This window comes from Monodelphis domestica, chromosome 1, assembly GCF_027887165.1.
Source record: "Monodelphis domestica isolate mMonDom1 chromosome 1, mMonDom1.pri, whole genome shotgun sequence".
In the NCBI taxonomy this organism is placed as follows: Eukaryota; Metazoa; Chordata; class Mammalia; order Didelphimorphia; family Didelphidae; genus Monodelphis; species Monodelphis domestica.
The window spans coordinates 254,853,173-254,878,844 of record NC_077227.1 but is presented as its reverse complement, the minus strand read 5'-3'; the positions used below and the strand labels follow the sequence as shown (position 1 = coordinate 254,878,844).

At 36.1% G+C, this 25,672-nt stretch overlaps 1 protein-coding gene across 34 annotated transcripts in view; it reads left to right on the top strand.

Moving 5' to 3' along the window:
• The window catches only part of TTLL5 (tubulin tyrosine ligase like 5), a 409,941-nt gene that overhangs the window by 88,179 nt on the left and 296,090 nt on the right, over positions 1 to 25,672 (top strand). For all 34 annotated transcript variants that reach the window (XR_008914964.1, XR_008914965.1, XM_056810663.1 and 31 more), the window contains 5 exons: positions 782 to 883; positions 2,761 to 2,852; positions 4,145 to 4,252; positions 23,376 to 23,457; positions 24,674 to 24,735. Coding sequence is in view for 32 of the 34 variants with exons in the window: in XM_056810663.1 (XP_056666641.1) it covers positions 782 to 883; positions 2,761 to 2,852; positions 4,145 to 4,252; positions 23,376 to 23,457; positions 24,674 to 24,735 (446 nt within the window). In the remaining 2 variants the exon portion in view is untranslated. The remainder of the gene's footprint in view (positions 1 to 781; positions 884 to 2,760; positions 2,853 to 4,144; positions 4,253 to 23,375; positions 23,458 to 24,673; positions 24,736 to 25,672) is intronic.

Sequence of the window (25,672 nt, the reverse complement as noted above, 5' to 3'; positions counted from 1 at the left end):
TTTATGTTTCTCTATTCCTTTGACTTTTAGTACCAACTATGAAATTTCCAACATACATACATATATATGTATTTTTGTATATGTACATATGCTGTCACTCTTCCTACATAAGCAGTGTGACTCTCCTTGCTGTGTGCTTACTTGCTCCATTATTTCCTTGAGCCTATATTTATACATATATGTTTATATACATTTACGTATAAAAGGGCATATATGTGTATAAATGTATATGTTTTTACATAAAGTGTATCTGTATATATGTGTCTGTATCTAAAAGTATATATACATAAATGCATGAGTTTATATAAAAGCATATATGTGTATATGTCTGAGTACTTATGCATGTGTACATATTTTACGAATAGTTTCTATGTTTTGGCCCTTATTCTTTATCTTCCTTTCAAGTCCCAAGATTAGTTTTCTATGCCATTCATCTGTATTGTTACTATCATGCTTCTTTCCCTATATAAACAATGTGATTCTCTTTCCTTGTGCTCACTTGTTCCATTATTTTTGTGAGCCTCAGTTCCAAGACTCTTCCCCATATTTCTGTCCTGGCCCTTTGCTACTCACTTCATAAAGTGCTAACAACAAGATGTTAAATATTGGCACCTACAATGGGCCCCGTTGTCTTGCCCTGCTTTTTTCCCAGTTCAGACAGCAATTCAGTACTGCCTCTTTGCCACTTAGTGTTATTCAGTTTCTTAATTCTCACCTTTATATTCCTTCTAATCTGAGAGGGGAATATTTTCAAGCATTTAACTTTGGATCCTGCTTTTAGGTTTGCAACAGTGAGATATGATCAAGGAGCTAAGAACATAAGAAACCAATTCATGCACCTGACAAACTATAGCGTGAACAAGAAGAGCGGGGACTATGTCAGGTATGATTGTGATTAGGCCACAGAACTCCAGGAGTGAAGGGGGGAAAAGGAGGAAGAAGAGGTATACTCTACACTGACTCCAATTGGTTGCTGGCAAATAAATCCTAATGGAAGTTTTTGTATTTCCAGGTGAGGGGTGGGGGCTTTGTGCTTCACAATCATATTTAGCTGGTGTGAGTGAAGTTAACTGTTACTGGCAGGTGGTAGAGAATAGGTTTTGGACTGCTGCTTCATTTCTGGCACAGTCAAAATATTCCCTTCCCTTGTTCAGAATCCTTCTTCATTTTTTGTACTTCCTCATTTTCTAAGGTAAGGGTAATAGTGGGTATTTAAGATCTTGGGGATATAGATTTTTGGAGAGCAAGAAATAAGGCCATCTTGGAAGAGGACTCACTGGAATGGGAGGACTGGACTTTTTCTTGGAAACATTTTCTCTGTTCTGTTTTTCTTTCATACTCATCAATTTAGCCAGAAAATGGAAAAATAAAAAAGAAACCCAAATAGTTACTTTTTGCTCAGACTAAAAATAGGTTCGCAGCAGGTCCAAGAAAAGAAAGAAACCAGGAATCTGAAGGCATTGGAATAAGAGCTAGAATTTTATGGGTTTCATTGAACTTCCTTTCACTAGGGTTTGAGATCACTAAAGAAATCAAACCCTTCATTTTGAAAGGTTAACCAAGTATGAATGGAGATGTAGTAGGTGATAGGAAACAGCTTGACACAAAACACATTTTTCCTTCCAGCTATAGATTGTGAGACTTTTCCCATTCTTGGGATCTTTAACCTATAGCACAGCATTCATTTATATGTGCTTGTTGAGTATTTAATGTTGGGATTCTATTTGCAATCATGGTATATTTTTGCTGACAAGAAGGGATAAGAAAAGGACCTTTAATTTCATTGGTGTAGGATAGAAGTGCTGAACATTGCAGCCTACAACACTCTTGAATATGACCTGAACCAGATAAAAGTATATTTGGGAACTCTTTAACAAAATAAATAAAAAGACAGTAAAAGATAATGTTATATGTTTTTCTAAGTCAGTCCATAGCCCACAGAGATCCTCATGTAGTTTTTATGACCCACCCCACCCCCACCCCCCATTTGAGTTTAGCACTACTGATGTAAGGAACTCCTTGATGAAGAAACCACTTCTTCTAATGCAGATTGGCATCTTCTTTCTGACTTAAGGACCTAGAGAGATGAAGCCACTTACCCAGGTCATAGAGCCAGTATGCTCTAGAGGAAGGACTAGAATTCAGGTTTTCCTTGTTGCTTCTCTATAATAGTATAGTTTACTGCTGCCCTGGTGCATATTCTTTCACTAATACCCAAGAATGAGAAAGAGGCAAGGGAAAACCAAGAGCTTATTTCAGGAGCTAAAGGACATGTATATTTGATTATATCCTTGCCCCACCAACCTGTTTTCCTCTTACAACAACACTAAGGCTTGTTTTATAGGAAAGCATAACATTTTCCACACAGATTAGAGGCAGATCCCCAAAGTTCCCTAGCCATCTACTCCCCTTAAGTTTATTTAGATTCTTCTTAGATTCTTTTAGATTTTTGGCTTACCATTTTATTTCTATTAATTTGCATTATTTGGTTAAATCACAATCTGCATTTCATCTTACTATCAATGAAATATGGAAAGTGTATAACTTTTGTCTTCCATTGAGGAAATAGGACTACAGAATGGAGGGTGGAAGAGAGAGATCGGGGAAAAGATGTATTGCCCAAGCAAATTGTAAACCTTTTGCTCCTTTATCACAAAAGGATTTAATGTGAACAAAAAAACTATTTGAAAGCAATCTTATTCTTTAAGACCAAGAAGCCCAAAGCCACATGTGATCCTTGGCCTCTTGATTTGTTTTTAGTTGTGATGATCCTGAAGTAGAAGATTATGGGAACAAATGGAGCATGAGCGCGATGCTTAGATACCTGAAACAAGAAGGGAAAGACACAACTGGTGAGTAGCCAGCCCTTTGTCACTTGCTGGAATAAAGTGGCCTTTGTCTCCTTTAAGAGGTCACTGTCATTAGCTTCATGGTAGGAAAACAGAGAGAAATGTCAGACAGGGTTGTGAGTATTAGTGTCAGGTACTTGTTCCTGCTGCTTTAGAAAGGAAATAGCAGTTATTTCAAAGACCTTTGGGTTAATCCCTTTTGTTTGCTTTCTGTACTAAAGTGTAAAATTCTTTCCATTAGCCCTAGAATTATTATTGGAAGCAATTTAATTTAATTTGATAAATAATATCTATATTTGTCCTTAATGAAGCCCTGAGTTCAAGTTCTTTTAAGCATATCTCCCTCTTTTATATTGGCATCTGATCAATTTGGTATTGAGCATTGATAATGAGTATATTGTCATGGAAATTGAAATGGACGAGGTTAGTGGTCTCTAAGTAACATGAAAACACAAATTTTGCTAAAGTCACTGTATAGAAAAAGAATTATAGTAAAGAAATATTTATTTTCAAACATTCAAAAGTCCATCATGTGAAAGAGTTTATATTTGTTTTGCTTGACCATAAAAGAAACAAGAGGTAAAAGTTGCAGAGGGCATATTTAGTTTTGATATAAGGAAAAACTTGCTAATAATCAGGACTCTACTCTTTGAAGTGAAAGAAGCTGTTTTGTGTGGTAATGGTTTCATTCTCATTTGAAGACAGCAGGAAAAGAAAAGAAGACTACTTGTCAGGTATCTTGTTAAAGGAATTTTACTCAGGTGTGAGTTAGACTAGAATTCTATGTTAGTAAAGAGGTGGCACACGTGCCCTGTTGCCAGAGGGGGCTGCTCTGTTCCCCCTCTCTACTGTGCCTGAGAGCATTTCTTGCATGAGCTGCCCCTCTGTCCAATAACCCAACGAAAGTACTTTCTGCCTCTGCTCTCTGGGGTAATGTTGGGGCTCACAGGATCAAAGGTGCAGTTTGGGCATGTAGTCTCTAAAAGGTTTGCTAATGCTGGACTAGATGAATCCTTAGGTCCATTCTAACTCTTCAGATTCTCTATTTATGTGTAAATTTAATGAGACATAGATGTCATTTCCAGAATAGATATGCCTTTTTTTAGATACATCTGTGCATTTGCAAACACACAAGTATTAACACTCTTGATTTTATTTACTTTAACTGCCCATTCAGAGGGAGGACATCGAGATACTTTTGGACTTGGGCACCTATGCTTTTATGAATACATTCTAGAGTGTAGCACATGCCATATTGTATTTCCTCATTCATGGCTTTTTGTTTTGTTTTGTAGCACTGATGGCCCATGTGGAGGATCTGATCATAAAGACAATCATCTCTGCTGAACTAGCTATTGCTACTGCTTGTAAAACCTTTGTTCCTCACCGTAGCAGTTGTTTTGGTAAGGACATTCACGATCTAATGGTGAACTGGGATATGATTCTCAAGTAGGGAGGGCATGATAGATATAGAGGAGGAAGAGGTACACAATGGATTTGTATTTGTTTCTATCTCAGTGTGGGATATGAAGATGCTATTAAGAGGGCAATGAAGAGCTGTATTGGGACTATGTTTAGAGATGCCTAGATAACTTTGTGGGGTAAGGGTGGTTAGAGCTACATAGAGGGGTCTCCATCAAACCGTGGCCAAAAAATGCCTTTTATGGTCTGTGCAAAAATATTTCTCTAGCAAATGTATTCCAGAACTCACTGGTAGAAACACTGAGAATTCTTCCAAGGAACTTTGGCTGATATTATGAAATTAGAATCTGTTAATTCTAAAAAACTATGATTCTCAGCAAAACTACGATCCCCAGCAAAAACTGCGACTCCTAGGAGCTCAATTCATGTTATTACGTGCTAACGTAGACAGGAGATAAATTGGGTGGAGTTCCATGTCTAGCTCTTTCTTTCCTGTCAGTGGCTTTGGTGGAGCAGGATTTTTGAGCAGGTAGAAAATTTAGTCACATGGTTCTATTTTGTCAGATAAAAAACTTTAAAAATATAATACTTGAATTATTGGATATTAATTTAACTCTTACAGTATCAGTATAAACTTTCTCCTGTTTTCTAGCCACTCTTCCTTTTTTGTTTTATTCTTTCTGGAAAGCTTCCCTTCTTCCTCTCTAACCCTGATTACAGAAAAAGAGGACTTCTAAACTAGTCTCTTTTAGAGGCTAGTAGTCATCCACTGACCAGTCTTAGCCATGAGGAGGGTCAGAGAGACACTCTTTCCGATGTAGGCCTGGTTGTCCCTGGAGCCCCAAGACTGAAGTTAATAATAAGAAAAAAAGGTTTCTGGGTCCTGACTATGGAACTGAAGGATAAAACCAGTAAGAATACCAGATCATTAACTTGGCTTGAATGTATGAAATTCATAGCTATCCCTTTTTCCCTGAAGGAGCTTAGCATGGATAATTGTTGAGCTTGTGAATTGAAGTTGGAACAGGCAGAAGAAGACCTTAAATTTTATGGTAAAGATGTTATAGCTATGGATTGATTCATTATGAACTGGACCTTAATCATCTGATACATTTTAAATGACCTGCTTATAGGTCTCACAAAATTAGGAAGCAGAAGTAGGGAACTGAATGCATGTTCAGTCCAAAACACTCTTTTTCCTAGATTAAAATAAAAAAAGGATGTGTAGTCCTTGCTCTAATGAGTGGTTGTTTGTTGCATATCTAGAAGTAATGATGTGAAAATATGTTCTAAAGTTACTTTCTGTACTTTTCCACTTTATATTTGTGATCTTTTGACCTTTTGTAAGCTTAAAAGTTTATTGGAATTAATGAAAACGAATGTCAGATATGAAATAAGCATTGGGTTTCATTGATTCACTGAAGAGCTGTCCATCTGTTTTGGGTCCTTTTTTTTCTTTCTCTACTTGTCTTTAGTTTTAACAAACCCAGTGCATCTGGACTTTTCTAAAGTTGCTGTCTCCTTGGCTTTGTGGTCCTAATTCCATTTCCTGTCAGAACTGGGATTTCATCTAGGTCATTAACCTTCTCCCCTCAAATAAGACTCAATATGAAAGACTGTATGTAGTTCTCCTTTCCGTTCATCCTACCTCTCTTAGGGGTTTGGTTACAAAGAATAAGCAGTTTTATTTCAGTTGTTTAGTAATATAATAGGAATTGAGAACTTCCAAGAAGATACAATTTAAGCAAGAGTCACCGTGCTTCTGGAGGAAGCCAAATATCCATGTGATGGAACACAACATACTTTGCTGCTTTAGCTGCCTCTTCTGTCCATGGCTATCTGCCAGAGGCAATTCATTGCTATCTAACTCCATATTGTTATGTCATTTCTTCTCCACCCTACCACCTGTCAGGTCCAACTGTGACCTAGATTGTTGAAATGTTTCTTTTTCTGGCTTTCTATGTCACTATTTTCACTGACATTTTTTTTCTTGAAATGTTCCAACCTAATTTTTTGGTAGGTTATATATATTGGTTGAGCAGACAGAAATAGGAGTTTATCATAAACCACCTGATTCACAGTAATTTGTTGCCTTTACCCAGAATTTTACAACAGAATGGGAACACTTAAGAACATCCAGACTAAAACTTGATTTTGAGAATCAAATTTTGTGACTTACTGAGGAAATGCTTAGCCAAAGCAATTAATTATTACTTTTCCTACAAAGAGGATATATTCTATGGAAGTACTAACTGTATTTTGATTGACCTAGCTTATAACTAACATTTATGGCTCACAAAGATTTCTCTCTCTCTCTCTCTCTCTCTCTCTCTCTCTCTTATATTTATTTGTCTGTGTATGCATGCATTTGTGTGTCTCTCCTTTTTTTCTCTTATAAGCTCCCTGTGAGATTGGTATCATTATTATCCCCATTTTACACATGAGAGAAAAAAGCAGATAGGGGTTATATGACTTGGTCATGGTTGCATAGCTACAAAGTATCTGTGGCAGGATCCAACTTTGATCTTCTTGATTCCAAGTCTAGTATTTTATCCATGATGGCATCAAATTGTTTCAAGCAGTTCTCACCACAATGCCCATGCAGAGGCCTACAGCTTATACATCCTATTGGTATGTAATAGCAGAGTCTGCATTATAGGCTTTATGGAACCTGAGGACATAAGGAATTACCCTTGCTCCATAGCATTTTAGTTTGTCTGCTCTCCCTGTTCTTTATATTTCTACAGCTATGACACAGAACAACTGAGTAAAAGTTAGACAAAATAAATAATAAACCATATAGACTTGGGAAAAGCCCATGCCAAAATACAAGGTTCCCTACCTCATACCACACTTAAAAATTTTTTTTATTATTATAATTGACAAACATCAATAGACAACCATTTCCATGTATAAAGAACTAGATAGAGACATGAAACTATTTTTTTCTGCAATTGCAAAGTTTGTTGCAATTTTTAAAAGCATAGAACAAATTCAACATGATGGAACCAAAAGTTTCTTTTTGTGTTTCTTCCTGAACTTCTCTCTTCCTGTACATTTTTAAAAAAAGTTTTCTTTTTTTTATTATCATCTCTGTTCCCATTCGTATCAATAACTTTCCGCATCTTCAAATAAATACCCTTCCTTATATCTAATAAACGATGTGTAAGCAAAGCAAATTCCTTAGTTGATCATGTCAGAAAATATATGTATCATTCTGTATCTCTGAAGCAGTGGGAAATATAATTATCATTGGTCATCTATAGTTGTAGATAGTTAATGCATTGATTATTCTGATTTTGCTCATTTTGCATCAGTTCCTGGAGAAACATCTTCCTTGTTTTTTATTTTTCAAAATCAGTCTCTTGTCATTTTTTTTTATGGTGCTGTAATATTCCATTATATTCATCTACCACAATTTATCCATTTGATGGATGAGTATCTCCTAAGTTACCAGTTCTTTGGTTTAATGAAAAATTTTTGTAGGAATACAAATGGATTCTTTCTTTCCTTTTATATTTTTAAGCTATAAACATAATAGTGACATCACAATTAAAGGATATGCCCAAGTTTAGTGACTTTGTTGTATGGTTCCAAATTTTTTTTTTCTGATAAGGCTGGAATAATACACAGTTCTACCAGTTATGCATTGGTATCCCTGTCCTCCTTCATCCCCTCCAAAAATTGTAATTTTATAACTTTATAACAGTGCTAATCTGGATTTGGAATTTCTTTTTTCTCTTTGTGCTGGGTTTTCTTAGAAGAATAGAAAAGGCTGATAATTAAGGGGAAGCACAATGTAAGAGTCTCCATTGATCATAAGTTTTGCTACTTGTTTCTATCTGGAATTCAATGAACTTTTCCTTTAAGTACTTTGATGTTCTACAATTTGGTGCATATATATAGATTAATAAGAACTGATTCTATTTTTCCTTATCATTAGTGCCTTTAAATGTAATCTGCTTATCTTTTTAAATTATGTCAATAGTTCCTGTGTTACTATGTTTAAAATTGGTTGCTACTCTTGCTTTTGAATGGTTCTGCTCCAGTTCCTCATTTTAGCTCTGTGGATTTTTATATTTCAAGGATGTTTCTTTTAAGTAATATATTATTGTTTTGCTTTCTAATCCATTCTGCTACCCTCTTCTATTTTATGGATGAGTTCATCTATTCACATTAATGGTTATAATATGTAAAATTAATAAAATTACTGCTCTCCCATTCTACCACTTATTTTTGAATACTCTCCCAATGGACCCAATTAGGAGATATAAGAAGTTCTTCCTCCTTCTCTTTCATTTCTTCTTCAATGTTTTATTTTTCTTCTTTTTTGTTCATATCTAAAAGCAAATCAAAACACTCCTAAATCCTTAGTCTTTCTTAACTTTCTCTTTGATTCTTCAAGACAATGGGGTTCCATTCAAAAGTATAGTTGTTTCTTATTCATTCTCCTATTAAAAAGTAAACAGCTTGTCATCATTTATCATCATTTATTCCCTTCTAGTTTCTTAAATGTATATTCCTTTTTAGGTTTCTTTTGATTCCTATGTTTACATTTCAAAATTTCTGTTCAGTTCTGAACTTTTCATTGATAATGTTTGAAAATCCTCTTTTAAAAATATGTTTTGCCCTAGACTTAATTATGCAGACTAAATTATTCTTGATAAACCCTAGTCTTTTGCCTTTTGGAATATCATATTCCAAGACGTTCTTTCTTTTTTTTTTATTTTTAACAATATTTTATTTGGTCATTTCAAAACATTATTCATTGGAGACAAAGATCATTTTCTTTTCTTCCCCCCCCCCCCCCCCACCTCTCCCATAGCCGACGCATGATTCCACTGGGTATCGCCTGTGTTCTTGGTTTGAACTCTTTTCCCTGTTGTTGGTATTTGCATTAGAGTGTTCATTTAGAGTCTCTCCTCAGTCATATCCCCTCAACCCCTGTAGTCAAGCAGTTGCTTTTCCTCGGTGTTTTTACTCCCACAGTTTATCTTCTGCTTGTGGATAGTATTTTTTTTTTAAATATATTTTATTTGATCATTTCCAAGCATTATTCGTTAAAGATCATTTTCTTTTCCTCCCCCCCACCCCCATAGCCGACGCGTAAGTCCACTGGGCATTAGATGTTTTCTTGATTTGAACCCATTGCTTTGTTGATAGTATTTGCACTAGAGTGTTCATTTAGAGTCTGTCCTCTGTCATGTCCCCTCAACCTCTGTATTCAGGCAGTTGCTTTTCCTCGGTGTTTCCACTCCCATAGTTTATCCTTTGCTTATGAATGATGTTTTTTTCTCCTGGATCCCTGTAAGTTGTTCAGGGACATTACACCGCCACTAATGGAGAAGTCCATTACGTTCGATTATACCACAGTGTATTAGTCTCTGTGTACAATGTTCTCCTGGTTCTGCTCCTCTCGCTCTGCATCACTTCCTGGAGGTTGTTCCAGTCTCCATGGAACTTCTCCACTTTATTATTCCTTTTAGCACAATAGTACTCCATCACCAACATATACCACAGTTTGTTCAGCCATTCCCCAATTGATGGGCATCCCCTCGTTTTCCAGTTTTTGGCCACCACAAAGAGCGCAGCTATGAATATTTTTGTACAAGTCTTTTTGTCCATTATCTCTTTGGGGTACAGACCCAGCAGTGCTATGGCTGGGTCAAAGGGTAGATATTCTTTTGTCGCCCTTTGTGCATAGTTCCAAATTGCCCTCCAGAATGGTTGGATCAATTCACAACTCCACCAGCAATGAATTAATTTCCCTACTTTGCCACATCCCCTCCAGCATTCATTACTTTCCTTTGCTGTAATGTTAGCCAATCTGCTAGGTGTGAGGTGATACCTCAGAGTTGTTTTGATTTGCATCTCTCTGATTATAAGAGATGTAGAGCACTTCTTCATGTGCTTGTTAATAGTTTTGATTTCTTTATCTGAGAACTGCCTATCCATGTCCCTTGCCCATTTATCAATTGGAGAATGGCTTGATTTTTTGTACAATTGATTTAGCTCATTATAAATATGAGTAATTAAACCTTTGTCAGAGGTTTCTATGAAGATTTTTTCCCAATTTGTTGTTTCCCTTCTGATTTTAGTTATATTGGTTTTGTTTGTACAAAAGCTTTTTAGTTTGATGTATTCAAAATTATTTATTTTACATTTTGTGATTCTTTCTATATCTTGCTTGGTTTTAAAGCCTTTCCCCTCCCAAAGGTCTGACATGTATACTATTCTGTGTTTACCCAATTTACTTATGGTTTCCTTCTTTATGTTTAAGTCACTCACCCATTTTGAATTTATCTTGGTGTAGGGTGTGAGGTGTTGATCTATTCCTAGTCTCTCCCACACTGTCTTCCAATTTTCCCAGCAGTTTTTATCGAATAGTGGATTTTTGTCCCAAAAGCTGGGATCTTTGGGTTTATCGTATACTGTCTTGCTGAGGTCGCTTTCCCCCAGTCTATTCCACTGATCTTCCTTTCTGTTTCTTAGCCAGTACCAAATTGTTTTGATGACTGCTGCTTTGTAATATAGTTTTAGGTCAGGGACTGCAAGGCCCCCATCGTATGTGTTTTTTTTCATTATTTCCCTGGATATCCTTGATCTTTTGTTCTTCCAAATGAACTTTGTTATGGTTTTTTCTAAATCAGTGAAGAAGTATTTTGGTAGTTCAATGGGTATGGCACTAAATAGATAAATAAGTTTGGGTAGGATGGTCATTTTTATTATATTGGCTCGTCCTATCCATGAGCAGTTAATGTTTTTCCATTTGTTCAGGTCTAGTTTTAGTTGTGTGGCGAGTGTTTTGTAGTTGTGTTCATATAGTTCCTGTGTTTGTCTCAGGAGGTAGATTCCTAGGTATTTTATTTTGTCTAAGGTGATTTTGAATGGGATTTCTCTTTCTAGTTCTTGCTGATGAGCTGTGTTGGAGATATATAGAAAAGCTGATGATTTATGTGGGTTTATTTTGTATCCTGCAACTTTGCTAAAGTTGTTGATTATTTCAATTAGCTTTTTGGTTGAATCTCTAGGATTCTTTAAGTAGACCATCATGTCATCCGCAAAGAGTGATAACTTGGTCTCCTCCTTGCCTATTTTGATGCCTTCAATTTCTTTATCTTCTCTAATTACTACTGCTAGTGTTTCTAGTACAATGTCAAATACTAGGGGTGATAATGGGCATCCTTGTTTCACTCCTGATCTTATTGGGAATGCATCTAGTTTATCCCCATTGCAGATGATATTAGCTGTTGGTTTTAGATATATACTGTTTATTATTTTTAGGAATGACCCTTCTATTCCTATGCTTTCTAGTGTTTTTAATAGGAATGGGTGTTGTATTTTATCAAAGGCTTTTTCTGCATCTATTGAGATAATCATGTGGTTCTTGCTAGTTTGCTTGTTGATGTGGTCAATTATGTGGATGGTTTTCCTAATGTTGAACTAGCCCTGCATCCCTGGTATGAATCCTACTTGATCATGGTGAATGATCCTTCTGATCACTTGCTGGAGTCTTTTTGCTAGTATCCTATTTAAGATTTTTGCATCTATATTCATTAGGGAGATTGGTCTATAGTTTTCTTTCTCTGTTTTTGACCTGCCTGGTTTTGGAATCAGTACCATGTTTGTGTCGTAAAAGGAGTTTGGTAGAACTCCCTCTTTGCTTATTATGTCAAATAGTTTGTGTAGTATTGGGGTTAACTGTTCTCTGAATGTTTGATAGAATTCACAGGTGAATCCATCAGGCCCTGGGGATTTTTTCTTAGGAAGTTCTTTGATGGCTTGATGGATTTCAATTTCTGATATGGGATTATTTAAGAATTCTATTTCCTCTTCTGTTAGTCTAGGCAGTTTGTATTTTTGTATATATTCATCCATTTCTCCTAAATTGGTGTATTTGTTGCCATATAATTGGGCAAAGTAATTTCTAATGATTGCCTTAATTTCCTCCTCATTGGAGGTGCTGTCCCCCTTTTCATCTTTAATGCTGTGAATTTGCTTTTCTTCCTTCCTTTTTTTAATTAGATTGACCAGTACTTTGTCTATTTTGTTTGTTTTTTCAAAGTACCAGCTTCTTGTCTTATTTATTAAATCAATAGTTCTATCACTTTCGATTTTATTAATTTCTCCCTTATTTTTTAGGATTTCTAATTTGGTTTTCTGCTGGGGGTTTTTAATTTGATCGCTTTCGAGTTTTTTCAATTGCATTTCCAATTGATTGATCTCTGCTCTCCCTTGTTTGTTAATATAAGCATTCAGGGATATGAATTTACCTCTGATTACTGCTTTGGCTGCATCCCAAAAGGTTTGAAAGGATGTTTCGCCATTGTCATTTTCCTTGATGAAATTATTAATTGTTTCTATGATTTCTTCTTTAACTAAACGGTTTTGGAGTATCATATTGTTTAATTTCCAATTGGTTTTAGATTTGGTTTTCCATGTACCATTACTAATCATTATTTTTATTGCCTTGTGATCTGAGAAGGCTGCATTCATTATTTCTGCTTTTTTGCATTTGTGTGCTATGTTTCTGTGACCTAATGTATGGTCAATTTTTGTGAATGTGCCATGTGGTGCTGAGAAGAAGGTGTATTCCTTTTTATCCCTATTTATTTTTCTCCATATGTCTATTAATTCTAATTTTTCTAAGATTTCATTCACTTCTTTTACCTCTTTCTTATTTATTTTTTGATTTGATTTATCTAAATTTGATAATGGTTGGTTTAAGTCTCCCACTAGTATGGTTTTATTGTCTATTTCTTCCTTCAATTCGCCTAGTTTCTCCATTAGAAATTTGGGTGCTATATTATTTGGTGCATACATGTTGATTAATGATATTTCCTCGTTGTCTAGAGTCCCTTTTAACAAAATATAATTACCTTCCCTATCCCTTTTGATCAGGTCTATTTTTGCATTGGCTTTATCAGATATCATGATTACCACTCCTGCCTTCTTTCTATCAGTTGAGGCCCAGAAGGTCTTACTCCATCCTTTAATTCTGACCTTGTGGGTGTCAACCTGCCTCATGTGTGTTTCTTGAAGACAACATATGGTAGGGTTTTGGATTCTAATCCATTCTGCTATTCGTCTACGTTTTATGGGTGAATTCATCCCATTCACGTTCAAAGTTATGATTGTCATTTGTGGACTCCCTGGCATTTTGATTGCCTTCCCTAATTCTAACCTTTTCTTCTTCGGCTCTACCTTTTAGTCCAGTGATTTACTTTGAATCAGTGCCCCTTGTCCCCTCCCTTGATGTTTCCCTTTTTATTCCCTCCCTTTTTGTTCCCTCCCCCTCCCCCCTATCTTTCCCTCCCTTTTTGTTCTCCCTCCCCTCCTCCCCCCCTTGGTTTTCCCTTCTCCTTACCCTTGTTGGGTAAGATAGAATTCAAGATCCCAATGGATCTGGATGTTTTTCCCTCTCAGAGTTGATTTCCCTGAGATTGAGGTTTAAGTAACCCCCCCCCCCTCTCTTCCTCTCCTTCTTATAGGAATTTTCTTCCCCTCCCCTTCCCATATGAATCTTTGTGTGAGAATGATTATTCTATTTGGTCTTTCTTTACCCCCTATTTATACATTACATTTTCCCCACATGTTAGTATACATAGATTGATATAAATGTAGTCCTTATAGAAGAGAGTTTGAGTAAAAGAAGAAGATAACATTTTCCCCTTTCCTTAATATTTACCTTTTCAGGTATTCCTTGCTCTTTGATTTTCGGTATCAAACTTTCCACAGAGCTCTGGTCTTTTCTTTGCAAAAAGTTGGAAGTCTTCTATTTTGTTGAATGCCCATACTTTCCCTTGGAAGTATATAGTCAGTTTTGCTGGGTAGCTGATTCTTGGTTGGAGACCCAGCTCTCTTGCCTTTCTGAAGATCATGTTCCATGCCTTACGATCATTCAGAGTAGAACTTGCAAGGTCTTGTGTGACCCTGATTGGCATTCCTTTATATCTAAATTGTCTTTTTCTGGCTTCCTGTAGGATTTTTTCTTTTGTTTGATAGCTTTGGAATTTGGCAATTACATTCCTGGGAGTTGTCTTTTGGGGGTTTAGTGTAGAAGGTGTTCTGTGAGCTCTGTCAGTGGCTGTATTGCCCCCTTGTTCTAGAATCTCTGGGCAATTTTCTTTGATTATATCTTGTATCACCATGTCCAGTTTGGTGTTTATTTCTGGCTTTTCTGGGAGTCCAATTATTCTTAAATTATCCCTTCTCCCCCTATTTTCCAGATCTATCACCTTGTCGGTGAGATATTTTATGTTCTCTTCTAATTTCTTGGTATTTTGGCTTTGCTTTATTAATTCTTGCTCTTTTACACGATCGTTGTCTTCCAGCTGCCTGATTCTGGCCTTTAAAGCCTGGTTTTCCTTTTCAGTTTCATCATACCAGTTTTGTAGATGCGTGAATTTCTTTTGCATTATTTCCAACTTTTCCTCCCAGAAGGCTTCCATCTTTTTGGTCATTTCTGATTCAAATTCTTCATAGGTTTGTGGAGAGTTTCCATTTCCTTTGGAAGGTTTTGGAGCATTTTCTTTTATATTATCTTCTATCTGCTCTGTATTTTGTATTTGGGCTCCATAGAATGTGTCCAAAGTCGCCCCTTTCTTCTTATTTTTCTTGGTATTTTGGGGCTTCTGTGCTTCTGTGGAGTTTTCCATCTCTGAATGTGGAGGATTGGCTTTTCTTGTCTCTGTCTGGTGTTCAGAGGCTTTAGTCCTGGGCAGATGGTTCTATGAGCTTTCCCTGGGTTGAACTGAATATGCCTCACTGGAACTGGAATGGAAGGGTCGGACCACGTTGCTTTCAGGAAGTTGCCTTCAGAATCGCTGGCCGTGAGGCTGTTTCGTCGGCCTGCAGGGGGATGGGCTGCAGCTTCCCCAAGCTCCGAGGGCAAGGACTTTCACTGAGACTTGGATAGCAGGATCCAGCCCGTGAGGCTGTCTTGCTCCAGGCAGTGACTTTCACTGGGACTTGGATAGAAGGCCCTGAGGGTTGTTGTTCCGAGGACCCTGCTCTCTGAGCCAGGCTGGGCTGCGGCTTCCGGGAGCCTTGGACTCTGCGCTCCTACCCCTGAGGTCCGAGGGATCTCGGGTTCTGGCTTTTAAGGGGAGCCGTACCTTTTGAACCAGGTCCAGGTCCAGGAGGAGGGTTCCCAGGGTCTGTGCTGTTGATCGTTTTGAGTTTCGGCGCCTTAGGAGCTTATAGTTTGAGATCGGTTGGGAAGGGTTTTCCGGAGATCTGAACTTGAGCTTTCTCTAAGCCGCCATCTTAACCGGAAGTCTTTGGGTTTATTTCTTAAGCTCTTCTTAGTTCCTTTAGTAGGACCTTTCTTGTGGAGCTCTTAGGCTTTTGATTGACTTTTTGTGAAGCACTAGGCTGGATAGAGGAGCTTACTATTGTTTCTTTTTGGATTTCTTGATTGTTATTTAAAATGATGCCCTTTTTTGATCTTTGCTTTACTATGTGGGAGAACTCATTTCTTCTTTCACCTTTCATATTGCTGTCTTAACTAGAAGTCACCTTATTCCATGCCTTAGAAAGCTGAATTCATTATAAGAGTAGGGATTATTCTAAAAATAAATGTTTGTTGAACTTAATTTTTTTTTAGTTTTAAAATGAGTGAAAATTGGTTTTAAAATAACCCATATCTTGAACTTTCTCTGTTATTCATTAACTAGTTTCTTTATATTTATAAAATATATAATTATATCTAGCTTGTCTAAAGAGGAAAAAGCTTTAATCTCTATACTTTTCTTTGACAAGAAGTAAATTACTGATTTTTTTCCCCTTAGAAATACATCTTTTGTTATTTTTGGTATTTTTATACTGTAGCTTTTGATAGTGGGTTAGCTATTTCTCCCAGTGTTATGAATCTGGAAATTTGATGATCAGAGCATGTGTATCTTTAAAGACTCCATCTAGCCTAGACTTTTTCTACCCTTAGCCCTCTGGATCAATTAAATCTAAAGGATATCATCTTCTATTGCTTAAAGAGAAACAGATGCCACATTTTCCAGTCTTTAAGCTTCCAACAGAACCTTGTACCAATAATAATAATAATAATAATAATAATAGCAACAGCAACAACAATAATAATAGCACTTATATAGTGTTCACTATATGCAAGGCACTGTGCTATTGCCAAGTATATCATTTGCTCTTACAACAATTCTGAAAGTAGTTGCTATTGATATCTTTCTTTTTTAATTGAGGAAACTGATGCAAACAGAGGTTAAAGCCTCTTGTTCAAGGTCACATAGCTAGTAAATGTGAGGCCATGTTTGAATTCTGATCTTCCTGACTCTTTGTCCAGTGTTGTACCTACTGTGTCATCTAACTGCTTATTGCTTGATACTGTACTTTTAAAAAAAATCAAGTTTATCTGCCAAGAACTCTATCTTTCCCCCTCCTTCTCACCTGAAAACTCAGGACTTAGTACAGTGCCTAGAATATGTAGGTGCTTAATACATTGATTGATAGGCATCATTCCCCAACATCTCCTCTTTTACTCTTGTCTCTTGGAGAGATGGTTCTTCTACTCCCCAACGCCAGTGCCTCAACACATACCCTCCATCTCATCCCCAGCAATATTTTCTAGACCATTGCTCTTACAATTATCCTTTTTCATTCTATTTTTTCTATCCTTATTCTTTTGTATCCGCTTACTCTTCACAAATATTAACATGTCTTCCCCACCTTTAGGAAACCATTCCTCCCAATGACCATTTTTCCTTTCTTCCTCAACCAAACTCCTTGAAAAAAGTTATTTATATTTGATGCCTTCAGTTACTTAATTCTCACTCTTTCCTTAACTTTTTGTAATATGTCTTACAACATTATCTTTCATATAGATCTGTCCATTCTGAGGTTACCAACAAGCTCTTAATCACTAAATACAATGGGTTCATCTCCTCATTCTCTTGAATCTCTCTACAATATTTGTCATTTTTTAAAACTAATCTTCTGTGTAATCAACATCAATTCTAAGACAGAAGAGAGTGATAAGGGCTAAGCAATTGAAGTTAACTGACTTGGCCAGGGTCACATAACTAGGAAGGGTCTGAGGCCAGATTTGTACCCAGGTCTTCCTGATTCTAGGCAAGCAACTAAAAAATGTAGAAAAAGAACAAATTAAAAACACTCAATTAAACACCAGATTAGAAATACTTAAAATCAAGAGAGAGATTAATAAAATTGAAAGTAAGAAAATCATTGAACTAATAGGAGTTGGTTTTATGAAAAAAATAAGCAAAATAGATAAATCATTGGTTAAATTAATTAAAAAAACAAATTACCAGTATCAAAAATGAAAAAGGAGATATTACAACCAATGAAGAAGAAACTAAAGCAAATATTGGAAGTTGATTTGCCTAACTACATACCAATAAGTCTGACAATCTAAGAGATGTAGATGAATATTTACTTAACCCCATCACTGAAAAAGGAATTGAACAAGTATCCTAGAATGCCCTAAGAAAAAGGCCCTAAAGCCAGATAGATTCACAAGTGAATTCCACCAAATATTCAAAGAACAACTAATTCCAATAATATATAAACTATCTAGAAAGCTAGGGGAAGACAGACTCCTTCCAAACCTTTGTATGACACAAATATGATATTGTTACATAAAGTAAGAAGAGCTAAAACAGAGAAAGAAAGCTATAGACCAATCTCCCTAATGAATATTGATGCAAAAAAATTTAAATACTAGTAAGGAGATTACAACATTATATCACAAGAATAATACACCATCACCTGGTGGGTTTTATACAGGAATACAGAGATGATTTGACATTAGAATAACGATCAACGCAATTGACCATATCAATAGCAAAAAAAACAGAAACCATATGATTATTTCAAGAGTTGCAGAAAAAGCATTTGGCAAAATACATCACCCATTCCTTAGAAAAACATTGGAATAAATAGAACCTTCCTCAAAGTGATATATGGCATTTTAAAAACCATCAGCATTCATTATCTATATTAGGAATAAACTAAAACTCTTCCCAATAAGATCAGGTGTAAAGTAAGGATGCCCATTATCACCAGTCTTATTTAATATTGTACTAGAAATACTATAGCAATAAGAGCAGAAAAAGAAATTGAAGGAATTAGATTAGGTAGTGAAGAAATAAAGTTATCACTGCTTGCAAATGACATGATGGTATATCTAGAGAATCTTAGAGAATCAACCAAAAAAGCTAATAGAAATAATTAACTAATTCAGAAAATTCACAGGATGGAAAATAAATCCATATAATCAATCCATCAGCTTTTCTATTTACCACCCAAAACCCAATATTAAGATAAAGAAAAGGAAATTCCATTTAAAATAACTTTGGACAATATAAAATACCTGGAGGTATATCTACCAAATTAAACCTAGCAACTATATGAACACAATTATAAAATACTCTGAACACAAATAAAGGCATGCCTATACAATTGGAAAAACATTAATTGATCATGGATAGTCCAAGTCAATATAGGAAAAATGACAATCCTACCTAAATCAATTTAACTCTTCAGTGCCATACCAATGAGACTACCCAAAAACTATTTCATAGAACTAGAAAAAATAAAGTTGTTCTGGAAGAACAAAAGGCCAAGAATATCAAGGGAATTCATGGGAAAAAAATGAAGGGGGCCTGGCTATACCAGATTTCAAACTATACTATAAAGCAGCAATGGTGAACCTATGGCACAGGTGCCAAAGATGGTATACAGAACACTCTCTGTGGGCACACAGTCAGCCCCTCTCCCCCAGAGTTCCTTAATAGAAAGGCAGAGGGATTTGGGCATAGCTGCTCCCCTCCCCTTCTCTACCATGCCTGACCACCCTCTGTCTGCCTAGCAACCCAGTGGGAATTCATAGGGGGTAAAATTGGTGGCTCACAGGCAGAAGAGCTCGAGCCACTCCCCTCTTCCTCACTACACTCCCTGAAGTCACTTCTCACTTCAGCAGGCCCTTCACCCAGCAGCCCAATGGGAGTACTCCCTCCCTCCCCTGTGTGGGGGTAAGGGGCAGGGAGGGGGATATGGCACATCCAGCACTCATTGGGGGGGATGGGGTAGGGGTGGAGCCTGGCACTCAATCTCTAAAAGGTTTGGCATCACTGCTCTAAAGCAATAATTATCAAAACAATCTGGTACTGGCTAAGAAAAAGAGTGGTGGATCAATAGAATAGATTAGGTAATCAACACAGTGTTGGGAAAACCCAAAGATCTGTGCTTTTGGTTTATTTTTTCTTTGTAAATCATTCTTTTCATCTTTTAATTTTCTGCCTTGTTTTCAAACTGGTCACTTCTGGATTTTATGGAACTATTTTCTTGTTTTAGTTCATGTCTCTATTTTCAGATGACCTATTTTGCTTTTTAAGCAAATGTTCCCCAATTTTAAGCAAATCTTTCCCCAATTTTCTTCAACCTATCTTATTTGTTTTTTGAAAAATTTTTGAGCTTTTCCAGAGCCCGAGTCCAATTTGCTGGAGTTTTGAGATCTTGCTTGATGTTTCTTTTTCTTCCTCTGTACCATCTGTTCTTTGTTCTTTATCCAAATAGAAGCTTTCATTCATAATTTCATTTTTTTCTTCTGTTGTTTAATCATATTTTTTTTTCTTCTTATCCCCTCCTTGTGGGATATACACATGGTCCTCTGTTTGTTTGCTGGGTCTGTGAGTTTAAGATTTTCTGCCCTAATGGGAATTTTTCTCTGCTCTGCTGACATACTGGATTAGGCCAGTTGAGCTGACCTGCCAAACTAATCTGCCCTGAGGCCAGCTGCCCTCAGAGGCTGAAGATGAAGATGCCGGGGCTGAAGGTAATAACCAACTGGCCTTCCCCTCTGCCTCTCTTAGCCAGCTGCCTCCTTGCCAGCCTCAGAGCCCTGATCTTCACATGGTGGTACCAAGGTACTCTATTGTTTTTGCAGCCTTTTCTCTGAGATCCCACAGACAGTCTGAGTCCTTACTACAGGTCTCGGTGCAGGAGATGGGGGAAGAGTCTTGGGTTTTTCCCTTATACTCTAGAATTCAACTTTTTCTGTGTACCTTTCAATTTGAATCAAGTAGGAGAGTCCTATGGCTCTGTCTTGTTTTAAGTATGGATTTCTGTCTTTTTTGGAAGTGCTTTTTTTTTTTTTAAATTGGTAAGGAAGGATAGTCACATAGAATTAGGCTTCTGCTGCTTCTAAGCCACCATCTTGACTCCACCACCCACCCCACCCCAACCCCCAGATTTATGCTTTTGGGGGGAAAACTCAGTATTTGAAAAAAACTTCTGGAAAAATTGGAAAGCAATATGGTTGAGATTAGGCATGGATCAACATCTCATACCAAGAAGAAAGCAAAATAGATATTTGATCTAGAAATAAAGGGTGACATCTTCTGAAGTAAGGGGAACATAGAAAAGTTTACCTGTCAGACTTATGGATAAGGGAAGAATTTATGACCAGAAAAAGAAATAAAAGACATTACGAGATACAAAATGAACAATTTTGATTATATTAAATTTTAAAATTTTTGTATAAACAAAATCAATGAAACCAAAAGTAGAAGGGAAACAATAAACTGGGGAAATGGTTTTTTTTTTATAATAAATTTGATAAAGCTCTCATTTCTCAAAAATATAAAGAATTATTTTAAATTTATAAGAATACAAGTCATTCTCCAAATCACTATTGATTAGAGAAATGTAAATTAAAATAGTTCTAAGGTACCACCTCACACTTACCAGATTGGCTAACATGATCAAAAAGGAAAATCATAAAAATTGAAGGGCATGTGGGAAAATTGGGACACTAATACACTGTTGGTAGAACTATGAATTGAAACAATTATTCTGTAGAGTAATATGGTAACAGGCTCAAAGGGCTACAAAACTATGCATATTCTTTGACCCAGCAATACCACTACTAATTCGGTTTGTCTCCCACAGAGATCAGAGATAAGGGAAAAGCACATAGTTGTACAAAATATTTTTAGCAGCTCTTTTTGTAGTGGCAAGCAATTGCAAACTGAAGGGTTTCTATCTATCACTTGAGAAATGGATGAATAAGTTGTACTACATTGTTGTAAAGGAATACTGTTGTGCCATAAGAAACAGTTAACAGGATGAGTTTAGAAAAGTCTGAAAGACATATGAATTTATCCAAAGTAAAGTGAACAGAACCAGGTGAACAATATATACAGAAACAACTATAAGATAATCAACTGTGAAGAAATAAACCATTATTAGCAAAGCAAGTCTCCAAGATAACCACATTTCATGTTAAAAATACTATTTATAGCCAAAGAAGGAACTATGGGAATCAAGAGTACAGATCAAAGCATGGTATCTTTCTTCTACTATATTTCCTTCATGAGATTACTATTGTATGTGTGATATCTGTCTTCTATTATGACATGAGCAATATGGAAATATATATTACATGAAAGTACAGGTATAACCCATATCAAACTATTTATTACCTTGGGGGATAGAGACGGAGAAAATATGAATTTTAAACTGTCAAAAAATTTGTCAAAAAGTTTTTCTACATGTATCTGAAAAAATAATTTAAAAAATCTTAACCCATGTTGCAAAAGCAGGAAAATGGCTAAAAAGTATTATCATGGTAGGATCCTAGGAAAATGCTTTCAGTAGACGTACCTCTTTTAGAAGGAAGAGTTAGAATAGAGCATTTAATATATGTGTCTTTACCAATGTCACGAAAAAATTCACACATAGCACATGTGCGTGCTCACACACACACACACACACACACATTTCAACTGGTACCCATGTCTGTCTGTAGCGAAACATTTCCTCCAGGTTGCTCTCTCAAAGAAGAGTTGTAGTATCCTCCTCATTGGTGGGCTTGCCTTTTCTCTCCTACATTTAATCCATCTTCTACTCAGTTGTCAAAGTAATATTCATAAACCATAGATTTGACCCTTGTTAAGTAGAATTCAGGAACGCCCTGTTACCTCCAAAATCAAATTGATTTCTACATTCAGTATTTAAGTCTTTTGACAATCTGGCTCCAACCTATCTTTTGAGTAGTCTCATGAATTCTTCTCTGGCTGCTTTAAAGTCCAACCCAATTCATGTAACACCAGCTTTACTCTTCTAAGTGCCATTTTGTCAGGTTGATTTGAACTTATATCAGGTGTTTTCTGAATTCTCCATTTTCTAGTTAGTTCTATCTACTTGTATATATTGTGCATATACTTATGTAACTTCTCTCTTCCCCCATTGAAATATTAGCTCCTTGTAGGCAGAAAATATTTAAATTTTTGTATACCCTCTTCCCAGGAGGGGATCTAATACATAGTAGACACTAATAAATTTGTTGATTGTTTGATTCTTTAATTGAACTCCCATATAGTGCTAGTATTGTGTTAGGTAGAACTTTCGGGACTTGGAGGTCTCTTAGAAAGACATCTCAAATGCTATCTGATTATTTGTTGTATTATTTACTTTTGGGGCATCTAGGTGGCTCAGTGGATGAGTGCCAGGTTTAGAGTCAGGAAGAACATGAGTTCAAATCAGGCTTCAGATATGTATTAGTTTGTGTGACTCTGGAGAGGTCTCTTAATTATTTGCCTTTAGTATCTTTGCCAAGAAAATCTCAAATGGGATCACAAAGAATCAGACATGTCTGAAATGACTCAATAACAATAATATACCTTAATTCTTTTGAACTCTAAAAATTCTTAATTTAAATTTAACTCAATATCATCTATCAGTTCTTGGGGCTTCTTAGAGATGTTTATTGAAATGACCAAAAGATCTAGATTATATGTCATTCCACATTGGAAAGGACTGTTAGTTTATGAAATGGAAAGTGATGTTGTATATTGTTATAGATCTTTAAGACATTTATTTTGTTTTGTTTTGTTTTTTATTTTGAACTTGGATATTTTAACAAACTTGTATATTTCTATATACAAAGAACAGAAAAGCAGATTGTAAATTTGTTACAAAGAGCTTGTTTTCTTAAAGTATGTTTTAAATTTAATATGGACATACTGTACACTGCCCTGATTATGTCTCCTTCTTAACTTCTATCTTCTCTTTATTTTTTAAATGTTCCATTGTTGATTGTTGTTGTATTTCTAGAGCTTTATGGTTTTGATGTTCTCATTGATTCAACTCTGAAACCATGGTTGCTGGAAGTGAATCTCTCTCCTTCTTTGGCCTGGTAAGTGAATCCCATCACCAAGTGAGGGATACACATTCATTCAATAACACCAAGATGGTTTTGTCATGCTTTTTAGTACTAGAGAGATAAGACCCTCCTCTCACCCAGCATTTTCCTTTTGCTCTTTTCTAAAGATATTGACTAGAGATGAGTGGAAGTTTTAGAACTGGAATATATTGTATGTCATATAGCTTTGGAAATTAGAGAACTTTCATATTCTTTGTTATTAATAGTTATTGAGTAAGCTTAATAGGAGCTAGTTTGTGTTCAGTTTCACTCCAAGGTATATTAGAAACCTGGTTCATTTCATGAGGCCACTGTTCTGATTGTTAAGTCAAATAAAAAAGTAGGTTGGGGTTGTAGACTGATGGATCTAAGCTAGCGTTAATGATAACAGGCCTCCTTGCTCTATTTTATATCCTGTGCCTATCCAATTCTAAAAATTTCAAGTAATCTCACATGGTAGACTTGTTTATTGTTTTCTGGATGATCCCTTGTTTTGAAGAAAGAGGGGAATATCATTTGGAATACTAGTAAGATTCTACTTACAACCTCTACAGCTAGGACTCTTAATTAATTGTAAGCATCACTGAACAAATGGGAATCCCTAATGATTATCTGAAAACTACCCAGATGCTGTACTCAACAAAGGTGGATGTTGGCAATATGGTATTTAATGAAAACCAAGTCAGATGGATGTTGGTACAGTAAAGGCTTTTCTCTATGCTTAATAAGATAAAGGAGAAATAAAGAAATTTTGGTACTGAGCTTGCCTTTGAACAAGGTATATAACCCTAGTCTGCATACCTTTAGCTAGATTTTCTCTTTACCTGTCTTTTCAAACTGACATTTTCTTTTCTTGAGATCTAACACACTCTGTGTATTTTTGCCTTGTTTGCCATTATTTTCTGTGGTCTCTGACCCATTAGAGCATATTTGAGAGCATCATTTTTTAAATTCTTTTTTTTAAACCCCTACCTTCTGTCTTAGAATCAATACTAAATATTGGTTCCAAGGTAGAAAAACAGTAAGGGGTAGATGACTGGTGTTAAGTGATTTGCCCAGGGTCACATAGTTAAGAAATGTCTGAGGCTAGATTTGAACCCAGGACCTCTTATCTGTAAGCCTGTCTCTTGAAGGCATCTTCTTCAGAAGTGTTAAATTAACAATCCCTCTCCTTATTTTTCTTTTTTAAATTTTCTTTCCTTATTTCCAGTGATGCACCTCTGGACCTAAAGATTAAAGCCAGTATGATTTCAGATATGTTTACTGTTGTAGGTGAGTAGTTTTCTCTGAATTTAACACATTATTAACTAGAGTCTATATTTTGATCAGTGTTGGAAAGTGTCAGGTGTTGCCAGCTTTCCTGAAGAAGTCCTAAGAAATGATATTTTCAGAGAAGTGAGAGAAAGTACTCTTACCTGCTATGTCTCCCAACTTCCCAGCTTTCTCCTCTTCTACATAAAATATGTATCCATTGAAGGAAATATTTTTTTTAAATAGTCTCTTTTAAAAACTACTCTTATTTCTCAAGTGACTCCCCTTCTCATCCTCCATCCCATTTGAAACCTCCCTTGTAATAAAGAAATACAAGTAGGTTCAACTAATAAACATATTGCCAGCATCTGACGACATATGCCACATTCTACCCCTGTAATCTCCCCACTCTGTGGAAGGCATATTCTTTTGTCAGTCCTTCAGAATGATGGGAAGAACTATGGCTCTAGAAATAGAGGCCTTGGGTTCATATCCCACCTTTGATACTTATTATTTGGGCGACCTTGGACACATCAGTTTACTTCCCTTGTTCACAGTTTCCTCACTAGTAAAAGAAGAGAGTAACTAGATGACCTCTGTGGTCCCTTCTAGTTCTATATTTGCAATAATATGATGTTACTTTAGGTCACCATATTGATCAGAGTTCTGTTTTCCTTTGTCTTTTTGTGATCGTGGTTTAAATTGTTCTCCTGGTTCTGCTTATTGCTTCATATCAGCTCATTCAAGTGGAAAGCTTCTTGGTATAAAGAAAACTGGATACATTTTCATTGAAACAATCCTTGTTGGTGTTAACATGATTTCTTCTACAGTAGCTAAAACTGAAGCTGCTTTAACTATGGCTGAAAACAAACACACAACAACAACAAAAAATACCTTTTAAAAAAAGAGAAGCCAAGGAAGTACAAAAGGAACAGTCTCAGGTCGGTAGACTGTGGTA